At 37.5% G+C, this 17,812-nt stretch overlaps 2 protein-coding genes across 2 annotated transcripts; one reads left to right on the top strand and one right to left on the bottom strand.

Moving 5' to 3' along the window:
* Positions 1 to 1,409: 1,409 nt before the first annotated feature.
* LOC101312447 (T-complex protein 1 subunit alpha-like) lies at positions 1,410 to 7,774 on the bottom strand. The gene is made up of 16 exons (XM_004300286.1): positions 7,581 to 7,774; positions 7,420 to 7,484; positions 7,038 to 7,127; positions 6,829 to 6,915; positions 6,683 to 6,742; positions 6,529 to 6,579; positions 6,015 to 6,110; positions 5,762 to 5,827; positions 5,415 to 5,632; positions 4,891 to 4,987; positions 4,060 to 4,146; positions 3,273 to 3,407; positions 3,033 to 3,137; positions 2,213 to 2,341; positions 1,919 to 2,119; positions 1,410 to 1,826 (listed from the first exon to the last, which is right to left on the bottom strand). The coding sequence occupies exons 1-16, from the start codon at positions 7,651 to 7,653 to the stop codon at positions 1,743 to 1,745; spliced, it is 1,644 nt and encodes a 547-aa protein (XP_004300334.1). The 5' UTR covers positions 7,654 to 7,774; the 3' UTR covers positions 1,410 to 1,742.
* Positions 7,775 to 12,104: 4,330 nt separating this feature from the next.
* On the top strand, positions 12,105 to 16,815 carry LOC101312157 (UPF0760 protein C2orf29-like). Its single transcript, XM_004300285.1, has 12 exons — positions 12,105 to 12,347; positions 12,551 to 12,661; positions 12,929 to 13,024; positions 13,922 to 13,975; positions 14,146 to 14,291; positions 14,367 to 14,517; positions 14,630 to 14,767; positions 15,519 to 15,590; positions 15,678 to 15,751; positions 15,871 to 16,012; positions 16,218 to 16,296; positions 16,450 to 16,815. The coding sequence occupies exons 1-12, from the start codon at positions 12,186 to 12,188 to the stop codon at positions 16,545 to 16,547; spliced, it is 1,323 nt and encodes a 440-aa protein (XP_004300333.1). The 5' UTR covers positions 12,105 to 12,185; the 3' UTR covers positions 16,548 to 16,815.
* Positions 16,816 to 17,812: the final 997 nt, after the last annotated feature.

Below are 17,812 nucleotides of genomic sequence, written 5' to 3'. Positions count from 1 at the left end.
CCGCTTTGCAATTCGAGTGGTAGATATACATTTCTCAAGAGATTGACAAAATGGTCTTTGGATCCAGAACAATGTAATCTCTCCAAAGTCGTTTGACATGTTCCTTCCATATGCATAAGAATTTTAAAGAAATGGTAAGAGAGACTTACTATAGAAGGCCTCTCCGTCCCAACACAATTGATTATGTTTGGGTCAAAAAGATCCTCAAGAATGAAGAATGGCAATTGATTTTCGAGCAACCCCAAGTCACAAGACACAGCTTGTAACAAATGCGGTTCTTTCAATATGTAGTCATTCTCATCCTGCAATTCAGGGAAATAATACCTCAGAAGGATCTCGATGATGAATGCTGCATCCACTAAAATGATTCTCACAAGTTCATCACTACTAAACTCAATAGTCTCCGAGTAACAGCTGCGTAATCTTGCTTCTTGATTTTTTATTTTACTCAGAATAGTATTCCTCTGCTGGTCTCTCTCTCCCACGGAGATAATGTTGAAGATACCTAATTTTTTCTTCTTCCATGGCTCTCAAGTCTGCCTTGCCATGATGGAGTGGACCTATGGAGACTACCTTAGGTGTGTAGGCTTGTTCATTTACACTCCGGAGTCGCTCAGGAACTTTGCTGATACAATGTTCATAGTAATGGTGAGACAAGCTTTCCCACTCCGGAGATGTTTCACATGAATGGAACATGTTTTCTATGTCGTTTTCAGCTTGCATATTGCTGCTTCCGGCTTGTTCAAAATTTCAAATCACTCAACAGTATTTGTAACAAGCTAGTAATGAAGAAGATGAAATATTATGAGAAGATAGAAGTAACAAACTAGTATTGAAGAAAGATGAAATACTATGAATCTGTACTTGCTAGGCATAGAAAAGACCCCAAGTCTTTGCAGCCCTCCGGTAGAAGACTAGAGAAGAACTCGATGCAGATTGCTATGTTCTGTGCTATGACTGCTATCCATTAAATAGCACAATGAAAAATGAAGTCCAGTCACTTCAGAAATGGAATAGCACGCGTCTTTCGGCAGTTGGGAAACAGTTTATAATATAGAGTAACCATCTTAATCCACCCTATTTCTTCGGTTGGTGAAATTTCTGGGAAAAGAACAAGGGTTCAAGGACTACAATGAATTTGTAAACAAATAGCGCAGAGAAGAAAACCTGGCAATCGGTATATAATATAGAAGCTACCATGACTAAACCCTATTAACAGACCTCGATTGAGTCAGTGATGAGATAACAAAACAGAATATGTGGAGGTATCTTACTGGATCAGCTTGATAGTTTTGCCACCAAGATTGAGCTCTTGGTGACATTTTCCATCAAGATATTAGAAACAGAACTACTGATGGAACTAAGACCGTCGACCAAAAGCTGTAAAAATATAAAGAGAAGATGAACTTGAGCACACAGCTTTTGCGGAAAGCAAGGTTTCATATTTTGTTCCCAAAACAGCCAATACAAAACAGAACTATATTGTAGAAAGTAAATCTACATCTAGTCAAACATACAAAAATTATCCAGCTTACGATGTTAAGAGAGAAACCACCACCGGTAGACACACCCAACGCCACTACCTTTCAACTAGCAAACAAATTTACTGTAAAAAAGAGTTCAACTCCCACTCCTAAATAAAACAACATGACGAGGAGTTCAATGATAAAGTCCTCTACTGTTTGGTACAGATTTCACTTCACACCCGTTCTACGTTGAAGTCAATCTATAAGCCACACACCTTACTCCTCACCCTGACTTTCATCTTTGACTAGCCTGATCATGTCATCAATTCGGAGAATTGTTATAGCCGCTTCAGTTGCAAACTGTCAGAAGAAAAAAAATTGGTTCAATGAACACCAAAATAGTCAAGACTTGCAAAACAATACTGGATATGAACTTTTTGTATGATATTTACCTGAATCATCTTTATTTTGCTCATTGCAGGCTCAATGACTCCAGCCTCTAAATTGTTAATAACTACTCCTTTTACAAGATCCAAACCCCAGTTGCAATGTGACTGCTGCCTCCTGTCACCCGGAGCTTGTGCCTTGTGGTGGTAGGCCCTCATCTTTGCAACCAAGTCTGTAGAGTCCTTGGCAGCATTGACAGCTAGCACCTACACCAGGGCAAATCCAGAATATATCCCATTATGAACTACGGTCAAGAGCAGAAGTGAGAAATGCAACAAAAACCAAGAAACTAAAAAGACCTTTGGTATGACTGTCAAAGATTCAGCAAATTCTGCAATTGCCAACTGTTCACGAGATCCTAGAGTGATAGCAAAGCACTCCAAATACTCGCACAACGCAGTCTCAACTGCGCCTCCACCAGGTACCACCTGTACAGCATATATATAACAATAAACAATTTCTCAACCAAGGAAAACATATAAACGAAAAGTAAAGAAAGACAATCAAGCATTATCCCTGATTAACTCAACATTCACCCATAGAGTGAAACTCTTGCGGACAGGAAAAAAAAAGGTTTCATCTCACACTCCCAGTGACTTGTGTTGATAGCAAATGGTGGTGACGAAAATGTATGGTTTTGGAACTTTATTTCTATCTAATACATGAACAAAAATAGCTAAGGTTTTGTGTAAAGCAAAGCTCAAGTACAAGGGAGGACAGGGAAGCATCTACCTTCTGGTTAATGATATATATTAAGGAAGAGCCAGAATCTTTAAGCAAAACACCAAATATCAAAACTTAACTATGTTTCACAAAACCTCATCCAATTATAGCTGTGGAAAGAAGTCCATCAGCATATCACATAACTGACCAAGACTATAAGAAGAGGAAGGAAAGGCTTCCGCCTTCCAGTGCTGATGATAAATTAAAGATAAGTTTAAGCAAAACACCAAATCTCAACCCACAATTCTAGTATAAAATAAAATAAAATAAAATTAAATTAAAAAAAACCAACGAATTATCACTACATGAACCGACCAAACATTGCACTACATTACAGACAAGATTTCCAGGCATTTTAGAAGGTTAAGAAGGCAATCAGGAAGCAACAAAGTTTACCGTGTTCGATTCTAGAGTCCTCTTGACAATAGATAGAGCATCATGAAGAGCTCTCTCCATCTCATCAAGCATATAGTCATTTGCACCTCTAAGGATCAAGGAGACCTGAGTAATATATTAAGAAATATTAGACCACCATACCATCAGAATTATGGGTTTATGACGTTACAGTATAACATCATATAGACATATAAAGGGAATTCAAGCAAGCAAGAAGGTAAATTGTATAAATTCACTTACCGCACTATTATTTTTGGTCCCTTTTATCAAAATTACATCGTCATCAGATACACGCTCCTCTACAACTTCATCTGCAGATCCAAGAAGTGAAGGATCAAATGTTTCCTCCCCTTCCATATCAGCGAAAGTTGATACCTGCAGATGCAACAAACATATAACTCATAATCAGGATAACATGGTGGTACCATTTAAGATAATGTCTATTACTGAACACTGTATAGCAATTAAAAGATGGAGCAAGAAAAGACAGAATATGGAAATTACATTAACCATATTCAGGAATGAAAATGGAGTGCACAGATGAGAACCAATATTATGAAATCATCATTCCAAGTGATATCGAATCATTACTGTGTGGTACATCTAGTGGTAAACCCACTCACTTACTAGAGCTGAGTCCCCATCCAAGATTCAAGCCTTGCTGGAGACCATTAATTCAAGTAGCGTTCAAAGTCCCAATCCAAGGGACCTTCAGTAGTTAATTTATTAATAAAAGACAGAAGAGAAGAAACATGATGAAAGTGAGACAGAGATGACGGAGGTGAAAGGAGAGAGGAGAGAATGATATAGAAGTGAGGGAGGAAGGGTTCTGTGTATTTAAGTAGTGTTTGCATTTGAGTATACAGGCTGATCATCACCACATGACAGATGGACAAAAAAAATCATCTGAAGGAAAGAACTTCCACCCGCCTAACATTAAACAATTTCCTTTGAAAATAAACTATGGCCGAACTACAACATAACTATGAAAATAAATTATATATGCCAGACTTAATTAGGAACTTACCATAGTTGCACCAGTAGCCTTAGCAACATGGCGCATATCTTCCTTTTGAACACGTCTCACAGCGATAGCCCCAGCCTCCACAAAATACTGAAACAACAAGCAAGAATACAAATCTTACGTAATGAAAAGTGAATTTAAACCGACTACAAATTCATATTAACAGAGTGTTTGCAAGTCCCAGATCTCTGTAACAATAGTAACCCACACCTTGAATATAAAAGGGAAAGATACTTGTTTTTTACATCTTAATATTTTATATCCAAAATAACAAGAGTCAAAGCAATATATATATATAGAGAGAGAGAGAGAGACTTCGAGAAAGAGATAGTTTAAACAATTGTGCATTTCCAAACACGTTTCATCAGGGCATCCAACTTCTGCAAAATGTTGTTAAACTACAGAAACCTAATTATGAGCGTCTTAAGGTCAAAGTGGATACAAGTAACAAGCACTAGAAGATATACACCTTTCTCAACCAGGAAAAAAAAAAAAAACTACATAAATAAAGATCAGGAAAACATTAACCAAAAGTCTTCGACCATGAAGTTTTATATTTCTTCAAAACAGGTATGCCGACACTAACAGAATCATACATATACACAAGCAGGATGTCTGCTCAGCACTCTTTCTTATATGACACACCAACTAGCATATTATATATCTCAAAATAAAATAAATAAAATAAAGACAAAACTAAACAGGCAGAAGAGCATCAAGGATTACACCTCAGATATTATCTAAAAAAAACTACAACAGCCTGGTACTGCAATATGCGTTTCGGCCCTGACTAGGGAAAATCAGATACAGAAAAATATCAGCAAACAATCTTACCTTGAGTGCCATATCATCAATTCCTTTTGTAGTCAGAATAACATTTGCTCCAGCTTTCAGAAGTTTCTCAATACGTTCTTTCGTCATATCTGCTTCTCTGCATAGACGTGTCATCAGCACATTAGAAAACACACAGGCACGCATTATATGATCTTTACATTGGATGTTTGATGCATGCATAAACAGTGACCAGTGACAGTAGCATCCTTACAAAACCTATCTATGTAAGGTTACACGTTATTTGAGACCATTTTCAAGTGCATAAATGATGTATGAGAATATCAATTTTACTGACTGAAGTGCACTCGAAAATGTCTTTTCGTTGTATGGAGAATGAACATATCACATCAGCATGGCCTACTTTATATCATATTATGCTAACCTGTATTCACAAATTACAAAACTAGTTGTCAAACCTTATATTATAGATATGTCTAAACTAATGCCTCCTGCAAAATCCGAATACAATCCTATGCCAACAGCAATATTGGAAAAAAAACAATTGAGATTAATCATCTAATCACCTTTGGCGGATTTTTTCAAGCTCCCTAGGGTCACTGACTAAAACTTGGACACCCATTTGCATTTTTGTCTTCTGAAGATTCAAATCAAGGCAAGCAATCTTAGCAGGGGAAACTTTAAGCGGCATTCCTTGTGCAGCACGGCCTGTATTTAGTGCATACCCATTCAAGAGATAGCTTTCTCTTGCACTTTTTCCATGAGCTTTCAAAATATTAATACCCTGAAAATGAAGAGCAACTAAATATTATGCTAGGCAATAACAAAAAAAAAACAATAAAAGAAGATACAAGCACATGAAGTAACCTTCTTGAAAAAAAAAAATGAGCAGATATAACTACACGGTACCAACCTTGATTGGGTACTTGACATCCCCCCGTGCATTGGTCATCTTTACAGCTAGTACAGCATCTACAACCTAGAAACAAGTGATACAGATAAAGTTAAGGGTATCTGCTTCAGTAGCCTAGATAGCAGCTGACACAAGTAACAAGTCCTATACGAGAAAACAAATTAATGTAAATAACAAATTCAGCAACTCATGCCCCTGATCATTTATGATTACATAACATATCCCTATGACAATTTATCCAATATAGGCATACCAAATTTGAAAAGAAATCACTGTCACCAGATATCAACTTTGAGGACATGCTTGTTCTTGCACAATTGACCAGGCAATCTTTTCCGAGCTTTTCAACCTGGGAAATCATAACAAAATCTTATTCAATATGAACTGTTTTGCAATTATACAAATCAATTATACAAAAATGTTAAGGCAGGAAGCATGGAGATTTATAAACTATGGCCTTTAAGTTTAAAAATAATAGCTGATTGAACATCCAAATTAACAGTGTAGACCATTACCATAGTGAGATTCCTTTAAGAGATTGGATAAAGTAAGAAAAGTCCAAATTTGAATTATATATAGATATCTAAAGTTTTGACAGCATGTATTTTGGGAAAGGTCATACTGAGTCTTTTGATAGCAAGTCCTGGAATTTTAAATTGAGCCATGTATTCTTCACAACCAAGATGCCATTTGTTCTCATAAATATTACCAAAGGAAGGCCTTTACTTCTCAACAAACTTTTAAAGCACTCAGTGAAGGAACCTTACCTTCACGGCTAACTTTTCCTCAACATATTTGCACGCTTCCCTCATAGCGAGCTGTAAGCAATAAGATACACAGTTAAACATATATGTCAAAACAGAAACCTCATATGCAGTTGTCAAAAATCACTAAAACACAAACAAACAAGAAAATACTCACCCTGTAGCCACTGATTATGGAAGTCGGATGAATTTTGTGCTTCACTAGATCATTTGCTCGCTGCAGATTAAAGTCAAACCAAAATTAAAAAGGTCCTCATCTTTTAGGCACCAGATAGCTTCTTAAACCCATAGTCAAATCATTACCTTTAGCAACTCCGCAGCAAGAATGACAACTGAAGTCGTCCCATCTCCAACTTCTTTGTCTTGAAGCTCAGCCAGATCCACAAGTATCTGTAAAGATTAAGATAAACTAAATGACTCATATGCTAACAACAAACATTGCATGAGACTCTTGAATGTTTATTACCAAAGAAGTGTAAGAGCACTCATAGTAGCAAGAAATTAAAACCCACCTTGGCAGCAGGATGCTCCACTTCTAGCATCTTGAGTATGGTAGCTCCATCATTTGTAATAGTCACATCACCAATATCATCGACAAGCATCTGAATCAATCAATCGAAATACATAACTGTTGAATCAGTCGAAACCCTCGCATAAAAAAACACTACAAAACTAGGAAGCACCGATTCAGTGTACTCAAAACCCCAACTCCACTCTCACATCGGGATCAAGCATCTCAAAACTGAAATACACCATACACCAATAGCCGAAAAGTCGAACAACAAATCGAGCAGCATAAGCAGTAGAAGTAACTTAAACCTAAGGCACACATAGCATCTCATACACAAACCGCTACATACAACTATACAAAGATAGAAATAGAGAAGTTGAAACCTTGTCCAGACCGACGGGGCCGAGCGACGATTTGACGACATTGGCAATAGCTTGGCAAGCCACCACTGCGTTCACCGGAACGAAATAAACAGTCAGATTAGCATTTCCGGCGAAGAACCGAAATTGAAACCCTAGAAAGCAAGAATGAAGAGAGAGAGTACCGTTTTGTGTGCGGACGTCTTGACCGTACTGACGGTCGCCCATGATATCGGGCGTCTGGCCGGAGACAGCCATTGGTGGCGGGTGTTAAGAGGGACTGGGGTGGAGGGAGAAGAAGCCCTAGATCGGAGCTCCGGAGTTAGTAGGAAGAGAAAAGCTTCAGTCTAGATTGTTCAGAGTAAAAGAGCAGACACTTAACTAGCCCTTTGTTTCGGCGCTTTTATATATGGCAAGGGTTTCAGAAAGAAACGATGTCGTTTGCGAGTGTTTGAAAATGAAGCCCCGGTTACCCGATGCCCCGCTTTCACTTCAAATGGGCTAAATCCGGTATGGCTAGGGTTAAACCTACTCTCTTCTTCCGCTTACTTTTTTTATTTTTTATTTTTTTTATTTTGCTTTACTATTAGAAAGCCAGGCGTGTTGCCCCAGGAAGAAAAGTTAAGTCGTGGTATCTTTTTAGTACACAATACGGGCATGTTTACTAACCTAGAATGGAATTGAGAGTGATGTAATTGATTCCGGAATGAGTGAATTCCGACGTTTACTAACATGTCAAGGTATTAAAATGGATATGGGTCCCACTAACTTATCAGGAATCAATTCCTGACGAAACCCCTTATTTGATACCCAAAGGGGGGAGATGGGTATCAGAATTAGGGCTAGGCATCTTCAGTTCGGGTCGGTTTCAGGATGAAACCAAAACCAATCCGAATTATTCGGTTTAAGGTTTTTTCCAACCGAATCAGGATTTTAAAACCTTTGACTCAAATATTCGGCCCATCAAAATTTTCAAATCGGTTTGGGTCAGTTTCGGTTTTGGTTCATATTTGAAAAACTTTTTACTCATCTACTATCTCACTGTAAAGTTAAACTTCAAGTTTTTAACTTGAGTAACGTTTTTTTTTAAGGAAAAATATAACCTCAAAGTACAACAAGCAATCTAATGCACTCCCAATATTTTCTACATTAATAGATTTTTCCAAGAAATGAGTTGAATGAGAAATTGTCTTTTCAAGTGTGGGAAAATATACTGTAAATAGAGATGAAATCTGTCAAGATCCACCCCAAATTTTACCTTAAAACCTGGAGTAAGTCCTGCGGGGACCACCTCCAAGGAAAATTTACCGAAAAATTCGGCATAAACTCCTTTGAAAATGGACAACCCTATCCTGAAAAAAAAAATTCAGATAACACTCCTATACCAACACATCCAACCTCAACACCTGGAGCCACCCCCTTCCCCACAACACATCCACCACACACAAAAAATAATATCATCTTCTAATCCAACACATAAATATCCAATTTATATCATACACCATCCTTTGGATATCTCCCAAATTAATAAACAAAGGATTAGCACACAACCGAACTATTATACAAATAATCCCAAGGTAATCAGAGCTACTAAACACTAGCGGAAGCAAGAAAATATGGTAGTAGGTTAATAAGTAACCTACTAATGAAAGGTGGAAGAGATGTGGGTGACTATGCCTTGTCTCTGACTAGTGCCAATCCGAACTCTGCAGACTGGGCATTTTAAAACGAATGGCCCAAGGGAAAACATTTGAAACCGTTAGAGTAAGTGGACAAAAATAAATTAATAAATAAAATATTTATGCATTCCCATTTGAATTTCCAAAGAAATTATGTTGCATGCGAAAAATTCAAAAGCGCTCAACTCATACCCTGGCAATTTCATGACTAACTCTGGCTAGTCTCCAAACTCAATAAACTGGAGCCTCTTATGCTAAAGTATATATAAACATATATGTGTATGTATTTACACTCGTCAAACTCCTTGTATGAATTCTATGAAACAAATTTGAAAAGTAGAAATTCATACAAGGCTACGACGCTTGCGTCTAACACTCACGTCTAACGCTCACGTCGCGCTATAATGGAATTTTTCCTCATTATGACCGAAGAGGACGGGTGTATATATACGTGTGGACTCCCTATATGAAAACCTATATAAACCAGAAAAGAAAGTAGTTTTCATATAGGGCTATGACACTTGTGTCTAACACTCACGTCACGCCATAATGGTATTTTACCTCATTATGACGGACCAAGCACGTATGGCTAGCTAGCGTTTATATACATACTATACTCATAAACATCCAAAATACATATCCACCGAAAATCTCATTTTTCGGGAACTCTCCAAAGGAGGAAAATTGTCAAATATCCGAGAAAGAAATAAAACTCAGCAGAAGAAATAAATGATCAACAAAATAATTCATCGCATGTTTTTCAATTAAAACAAACGTCCACTCACAAATTAGGCCTAAGCCTGATGTCGCTCCGAGGCTTCTTCTGCTCGGGCCTCCTCTCGTTCTATTCTAAATGTAATATTAATTTCCCAACCAAAAATCCAAAACTTACACAAAATAGGCAAAAATTAACCGAGAGCCATAAACACGCTCATCCTTACCCAACTTCGCCATTCTTAACTCAATAGGGTCCAAACTTCATCGAACATACTGGCAGCTTTAATTCAACTTTTTACCGATTATACGACTTTAATCCAACGGCCGGATTCTACCTTAAATAACCGCCAAAATTACTAAGCTTTAAAAATTCCCAAACCTATTCAAATTCCTCTAAAAATTCTAAAATTCACATCAATAACTCTCATTATTATAACCAATCAAAAACCATGAAAATCCCCTAAATAGCGGCGGCCGGATGCCGACTCCGGCGACCTCCAAAGCCTACCAAATTTTAACAGCAGATTCCTTTCAACTCCCTCTACAACTTTCTTAACTAGCACAACACCCAATTTTAAGCCTAACCATGCCAATCGAACGAAAACATCCTAGAAAATCCTAGAGCTTCAACACCAATATCTCCTTACCTAGCTCAAGAGAGGGTGAGACATTTGGAGGGGTTGCTGCACGAGAGGAGGACTTTCTTCCAAGCTAAGCAGCTCCGGCTATGGCGCCCGGAGGAGGAAATTCCGACGAGAAAACCACCACGACAACCAGCGGTTCCGGGCGTCGTTTCTCTCACACGGCGGCGCTAGGGGGCTGCCACCGATCTAGGGAGGTAGCTAGGTTGAAGGCCGACCGAACGGGACCGGTGCGGCGGGCTGCGGTGGTCGGACGGCGACCGAAAGTTAGACGGGAAGAGAGAAACTTGGGAGAGAGTGCTCGGGAGTAAGAGAAAAAGAAGAGAGAAGAAAAAAAATGATGTTTGGGCCTCCCCACTAAACCGGTCCAACAACCTTATACCAACCCAACTCCATAACTTTACACCCCAAAATAATACTCTAATAAAAATTACCTTTTACTAGCCAAAATTTACTATTTTTACCGTCGACACATTTTTCTCCTATGAATAATTCTCCGAAATAATTGTTCCCCAAAACCCCTCTAAGGACCAATTAAACTATAATCTCATTGACAGAACGTAAAATTCTTATAAATACCAAGCTAGTAAATAAGGTAAAAATTTAAGGGTCAGGATGTGACAAAATCAACTAATAATAATAACCTTTCAGGTATATAAATTTTATATATTTACACATTATATAATTCGGATCGATTCAGTTATTTTCGGTTTGTTTAAGAGCTTGAACCGGATCCAATCCGATTAAACCGGATCCAATCCGATTAAACCGGTTCAGTTCGGTTCACTACTTGTTTTGACCCAAATGATTTGGTTCGATTATCCGATCCGGTTTTTCAGTTCAGTTCGGTCGGTTTTTGCACACATTCGGTTAAATGCCTGCCCTAATCAGAATCAAGGTAATGGAATCAATTTTTTCTCCCCAAAATATCCTCACATAATTATTATATTTCTAAATTACCCTTCTCTAAAAATATATATTGTATTTTAGGGGTATTTTAAATTCATTTCTTGTAGGGGTATTTTAGTAATCAAACTAGTTTTAATTCCGATTCCATATGGTAAGTAAACAACATCAATTATAATTAGTTTTATTCCTGTTTTGATTCTTTATGGTAAGTAAACAGTAGAGTGATATAAAATATTCTCATACTGATTCTTGTTGATACCGGTTGTTGTTGATATCAATTCATGAAAATTTATATTCCAAGTTAATAAATATGCCCTACATTCTTTTATTTTGCTATGAACACAAAAAAAAAAAACAAAATTAATATTTAATTCTTGGCTCAAGACCTCAAGTGAACCCCCTGTTGTGGTAAAATTTGTTGAGCTATCTAGCATGGAGCTCCCATATTTAGAGTTTGAGTCTTAGCTCACACCAGCTTGTGGTCAACTTGATTCAGGAGTATTTGAGTTCGTGCACTGCGACAAATATTATTTCGCTGTGATAATCACGCAGACTTAGGCTTCGATGAAAAAAAAAGCGAGAAAAAAAAAAAAATTACCTAGCCATTTTGGGGTTTGTCTGTTAACCCTAACCCAAGTCCTTATTTTTACTGCTCTGCTCTTAATACACCCGATAAGGCTCGAACCCAGATCTACTGAAATAGGCTGTGGCCGGGAAGAAGGTAAAAACTAATAAGGGACGCCGTCCAAAAGTGAAATCCTCAGTCTCCGATCATTCTGTACCTCTCCTCTCGTCTCTCTCTCTCTCTCTCTCTCTCTCGCTTGGTAGTGATTTAGCTCTAAAGATGAAGAAGAGGGCGACGCTGGGATTCGAAGATTCCAAGGCCGTGTTTGGACTCCTCCGAGCAGAGCAACGACCACTCGAAGAGATCGTCTCCGACTTCGCCTCTATTTTCTCCCATGGCCGCCAATTCATTCCCTCCTTCTCCCTCTCCGTTCTCTTACAGGTACCCCGCTCTATCTCTCTGCTTCATCCTTCTAGCTTATCCAGTTCTTTACGCAATTGAAGTAAAACCCTAGATCCCTAGGGCGTAGTTTCTACGCCTCAATTATTAGGTCTCATATCAGTTGGGATATGAATTGAAGTTGTTGATAGAATTTAGTGTATTAGCTACTGGATTCTAACTAGTTTGGATGATGTACTTTGCAGGATAAGAAGATGCTGAGTTCCACCCAACGCTTGATTGCATTTGCTATACTTCACCAGGCTTACGCTTCCCAGAAACCGTCCGCAAATCCGTTCATTAATTTGATCATCAGCGTAAGCATAGTTTCGAGGCGGTTATTGCATTTGATAGTTCATTTTTTCTGTTGATTGAGTTAGCTCACAAAGAACCCCTCTTTGGATGGCCTATTAAAAGCTGCATTTTTTAACATGAAGAAGTTTGAACTTGCTGATAAGCTCTTGTTGTTTTTGGTGGGGCTGGCTACTTTTTATTGTTCATTATTGTGGGTTGTATGATTCATCGTGTGAATTGCATTCTTGATGTTTAATAATTGGATTTCTTTTCTGTGTACTGTCTTGCAGGCCGCATGCGATGTTGAAGCTGAAAAATGTGAGAGGGCATTTGTTCTTCAGCTATTACAGCTATTCGGGTCTGATGGCTCTAACAATGGCAAAGAGGTTTGTGAAGTCAAAATATGTTGATGGTTCAGTTCTGTAGAGAACTGCTTATTGATGTATAAATGTTAATTCCCCTGCAAATATTGAGATCATGATCGTGAAATTGACCTAAATGGGATCTATGGCTTTCTTACGGCTAATTGGCAGCCAGTGATGTTTATGTCTCGACTTGACACACACACCTGACACAACCATCCCCTTCTAATTTCTTTGATATCACGTCGTATTTGATACTCAGGGTAGATGTAGTAAGTAATAGTAGAAGCATCCCTTATCTTGCTCAAAACTAAACCTGTTGGCCATGATCTAATCATAACGCCGTTTTTGGTTGAAAGAGAAAGTCTTATGGTTACAGTAAGAGTCTGTCACTAAAGACGGTCATAGTGAATCCAAGAAACAGCATCAAGTGCAATTAAGTTGTTTAGAGTCGATATGGTTTGGGTCATAGAAAAGTCTAATGTACTGTTTCCTACAGTTAACTATTTCTGTTTATTAGTTTTAGGAGTCGCTGAGTATCCCTTGTAGAGCAACTCCATGCTTAAATGGACGAAAGCATTGTTGAAGGCTCTGGTGCATTAATATCTCCTTTACCTTTTTCTTGTCATTTCTATTCTTCCTTAACTACCTATTAAAGTACGGCTATTTTAAATTCCTTTTTTTTTTTTTCGGAAACTTGTTATGTGTACTAACCCCACCATATTCACATGCATACCATCTCCACTATCTGCCTTGTGTTGTACTACGTAACCTTGTGTCATGATTTTTCTAATGTATAATGAATCATCCAATTTTGATATAACCTCACATTCTTTGTATGCTTATTCTTATAAAATTTTCTTATGAATGTATGCTTATATTTGAGATTACAAATATCTGAAAGAGCTTTCTCCATTGCAGTTTCTTAAACAGTCCGCTGCAGATTACATTAAAAACTTTGATCCTTCGGTGCATGTAAGTGATGTTTGCTCTTGTATATTCTTCAATGCTTTTATGAATTAAAGTTTTTACTATTTTTCAAGCTACCATGGATACTCATTAGATGACGCTTATTATCAGATAAGTGGTTAAACATGGTTAGTCTCTGTACATAATTTACATTTTTGAATTGTCGTCACTGTCAGGTTTTTCCGCAACAGGAACAGTTGCAGCAGCAGTATGCAGATAAAGGCCATCCAGAACCATATAGTTCTCCATTCAAGGATGGTTCTATCAAAAATGTGGTAGCAGACCCTGATGTTCCTCGTGGTTGCGATGCCAACTCATCAGAGTACGACCAATAACTATAGCTTATTTTGTTGTGTTTGATTCTATTCCATTGTGATATTTACGGATCATGTATTAGGTTTGATCTACAACCCGGAGCAAAATCTAAAGTCGGTTCTGGAGATAAAGATGAGACAATGCTTGGCTTGTTGTCCAATATAGCACTGGAAGGATTAGGTCCTCACTGGAGCAGGCCTATTCCTCCGAGGCTCCCAGTTCAGGACGATGAAGTAAGACAAGTTTTTTATTTTTATTTATTTATTATTATTATTATTATTATTTTCAGATATATTTGTACAAGCACACTTGTTTACTTGGTTTATAATTGTAAATTTGTTTCAGCTGGTGTGGCTCAACCCAGTCGACAATCATGAACTTTTATGGGATGATGGTATGTGTGTTGATACAAGCAGAGGTGCCGCTGTACGGGACCTAATAGCTAAAGCTTTGAAGGGACCACTTGTGCCTGCACAACAAGAGGTTCTGCTATGTATAATATATATATATATATATATATATATAAATATATATATGCTATATAATTATATATAGTAGATATTAAATTCTATAAGAGGGTCTCAATATACTTAAGAAGGGTATATCAAGACAAAAATTGTTAAGAAGGGTTTGTCTCTCTGGAAGTATTAAGACAGAAATTCTGTGGAAATGGTATTTTTGACTGTCTTTTGAGTGCTTTGGCTAGAACGGAGTGCACTACTAATTAGGAGAAAGAGGTGGAGTAGGGAGTGAAGGAGGAAGCAAGGAAAATCTGGGATAGAGTATGGTCTTGGACTTCCTCTAGGCATCAATAGCTGCAAAACCTAGAAATTTTCCTCATCTTATTCTTCATATTGTTTGTGGAGTGTAGGTTTGCTGATTAATTTTGTCTATTGTAAAATAGTGCAAAAGGCTGAGAAAGTTGATTATATTTTATTTTAGTAACATTAGGAGCTAAGTTATCTTTAGAATTGTGAGTCCTGTTGTAGCTGGAGTGATAGTCACCAGTTGCTACTTAACCTCTGAAGTAGATGTCCTAAATTGAAGTTCCCCCTTCCCAAAAGACTATAGTGAATATGATTAAATCACTAGTGACATGATTTTTGTTGGGGTCTTATTCTCGCATCAAATTTGAAAGAAAAATCTAAAAAATTCATTTACTTTATTTTATATCGTGTTACATCAGTCATTTTGAAGGAAGAGATGACCCAATGCTTGCCCTTTGATTGTCCAGCAAGTCTTGTTGGAGTTGGCAAATGACCCGAAACTTGTATATCACTGTGGGCTGACACCAAGAAAGCTACCGGTAAGTGTTGATGATAGGATAACTCTGTCCAACAACTTAAGTGTGCATTCGTGGACTAATGTATAATTCTGTAATTCTTGTTTTCAGGAATTGGTGGAAAATAATCCCCTTATTGCGGTTGAAGTTCTCACCAAGTTGATAAACTCTCCTGAAATTGCTGAGTAAGTCTTCAGTTCTATGATTTTTTCCGTCTCTAATTCTAACGTGATTTTGTTGAAGCCTGTGCTTCCTTTATTGTCAATATTTTTGTGCTTTATATACATTTTGATTTTTCTCACAGATATTTTACAGTGCTCGTCAATATGGACATGAGTCTACACTCCATGGAAGTTGTGAACAGGCTAACAACAGCTGTTGAACTTCCTTCCGAGTTCATACACATGTACATAACCAATTGTATATCTTCATGTGAGAACATCAAGGTACTTGCTTGTGCCTATGGATTTTAAAATTTAGTCACTAGTCAATTTTGGTTTGATTTGGGTTTCTCCAAGCTACACATGATATATGCTTGGAAATTTATAATAAGAATGTCTCACTTCCTCTCTCCATCTTTCACTCCCTCAATATAATGTTTGACGTTTCTTATTTTATATTCTAACCACTTTGCATATCTCATCTTCCTAGGACAAGTACATGCAGAACAGACTAGTGAGGCTTGTTTGTGTATTTCTGCAGAGCCTTATCCGAAACAACATTATAAATGGTAAGTGTTCCTTTTTAGCAGGATCATTCAACATACATGTAAACATCGGTGGCTGCAATTACTGTCATGCATATGTATTTAGTGCACTATACACAGTTGCTTGTATCTAACAATAGTTATGTTGGTGACTTCCTTGAACGGTCATGTTTGCAGTTAAGGATCTCTTCATTGAAGTCCAAGCGTTTTGCATCGAGTTCTCCCGCATTAGAGAAGCAGCTGCACTCTTTAGGCTCCTAAAGTCCTTGGAATGAGCTGCTCTAATTCGTCTGTAACTTTTTTGTATGTGCAAGATTGCCACCATTACAGTTAGCAATTGTTTCTGTATGATTTTTCCTTGTTTCTTGTAGATAATGTCTTCATTTAGAAGTCATTTAATTTTTTTTACCTCATTGAATTTTCAATTACTATATAGTTTAGTAGGTTCTGATCTGATCTCTTGTAATGAAAAAGCAGTCAAGACATGGTATGGAAATCTCATTATCGATCATGGACGAAAGTTAAATACCAATGGCTACAAATTCCTTTTTGATTTGGCTTGACAACAGGTCAACGGTTATAAATGGTGTATTAAGGATTCCATGGATAGTTTCCTCATGATTTACGATCATTGCTTTGATCATGTTCATGCCAATTATAAACCCAGCCTATTATTATGTTCGTTTTGTATTTAGCTTTTGAGGAATTTTACTTTTATCTAAACTACTCAGGGCTTTAGATGTGTCGAGTTTAGTCTAGAGTAGTCACACCAACATCTGAAGCAGAGGTCTCAAATCCCCCCCTTCCCAAATTATTTGTATCTAAGTAACTACATTGGAGAGAAGTAATGTAATAGAACAAGAAAGATAGCGTGAAATTTGATGATGATTTCTTAGTTATTAGGAACTGAAGACTTTGAAAGGTTTGCCTCTATATATTGGGTTTGGGAATGACAACTTGATTGTTTTTTAACATATTAATGTGTGTTAATAGATGACTTTCGAGACATTCGATAATGTCGATTTATGTTTCAACTTAGGATCGATAATAGTAATCTTGATCGTATAAATTATTACTTTATTTTTGAACCCCTAAGATTGAATTCTGGTTCCGTCACCGATCTCCTCTATCTGCTATCCATTTTATATGAATGCATGTATATAGTGAAGTAGTGTCAATTCATATCGCTTGCTTACTGGCTCTTACAAAAATCGAAGGCACATCAACAATGGATATGAGGCATTCTTGATTATCAAGGTAAGAGACCGTAGAATTGATCAAAACTTGTAAACTATGATTTGGTGAGGCCCACACGAGCGAGTTCTTACAGCAGGCTGCGAGTTCCCAAGCTGTTGGCTTCACCGGAGCAGTGGAAGCAAAGTTATAGGGGAATCAAAGAGCATGCAGACACGTACCTACCCTTTTGTGTGGGCTTTCCTAGTTCCTACAGTGTGGACTACCTTCATTAACAAAAAAAAAAATTAAATTCAGTTTACCCCATTGTGGTTTAGAGGTGAATTCATGTTAGTCCCTAAACTTC

The sequence above is a fragment of the Fragaria vesca genome, linkage group LG5 (assembly GCF_000184155.1).
Source record: "Fragaria vesca subsp. vesca linkage group LG5, FraVesHawaii_1.0, whole genome shotgun sequence".
Lineage (NCBI taxonomy): Eukaryota > Viridiplantae > Streptophyta > Magnoliopsida > Rosales > Rosaceae > Fragaria > Fragaria vesca.
The sequence above is the reverse complement of the archived record's forward strand: the minus strand, read 5'-3'. Positions and strand labels throughout refer to the sequence as shown.

What these genes read in the sequence shown, in the direction of transcription:
- LOC101312447 (XM_004300286.1), bottom strand. Translation starts at nt 7,653, where the DNA reads ATGGCTGTCTCCGGCCAGACGCCCGATATCATGGGCGACCGTCAGTAC. An exon ending in ATGTCAAGTACCCAATCAAG is followed by an intron (nt 5,633 to 5,761) that starts GTTGGTACCGTG and finishes CTTCATTTTCAG; the next exon opens with GGTATTAATATTTTGAAAGC. An exon ending in CTTGAAAAAATCCGCCAAAG is followed by an intron (nt 4,988 to 5,414) that starts GTGATTAGATGA and finishes ACGTCTATGCAG; the next exon opens with AGAAGCAGATATGACGAAAG.
- LOC101312157 (XM_004300285.1), top strand. Translation starts at nt 12,186, where the DNA reads ATGAAGAAGAGGGCGACGCTGGGATTCGAAGATTCCAAGGCCGTGTTT. An exon ending in ACTTTGATCCTTCGGTGCAT is followed by an intron (nt 13,976 to 14,145) that starts GTAAGTGATGTT and finishes CGTCACTGTCAG; the next exon opens with GTTTTTCCGCAACAGGAACA. An exon ending in TCCCAGTTCAGGACGATGAA is followed by an intron (nt 14,518 to 14,629) that starts GTAAGACAAGTT and finishes AATTTGTTTCAG; the next exon opens with CTGGTGTGGCTCAACCCAGT.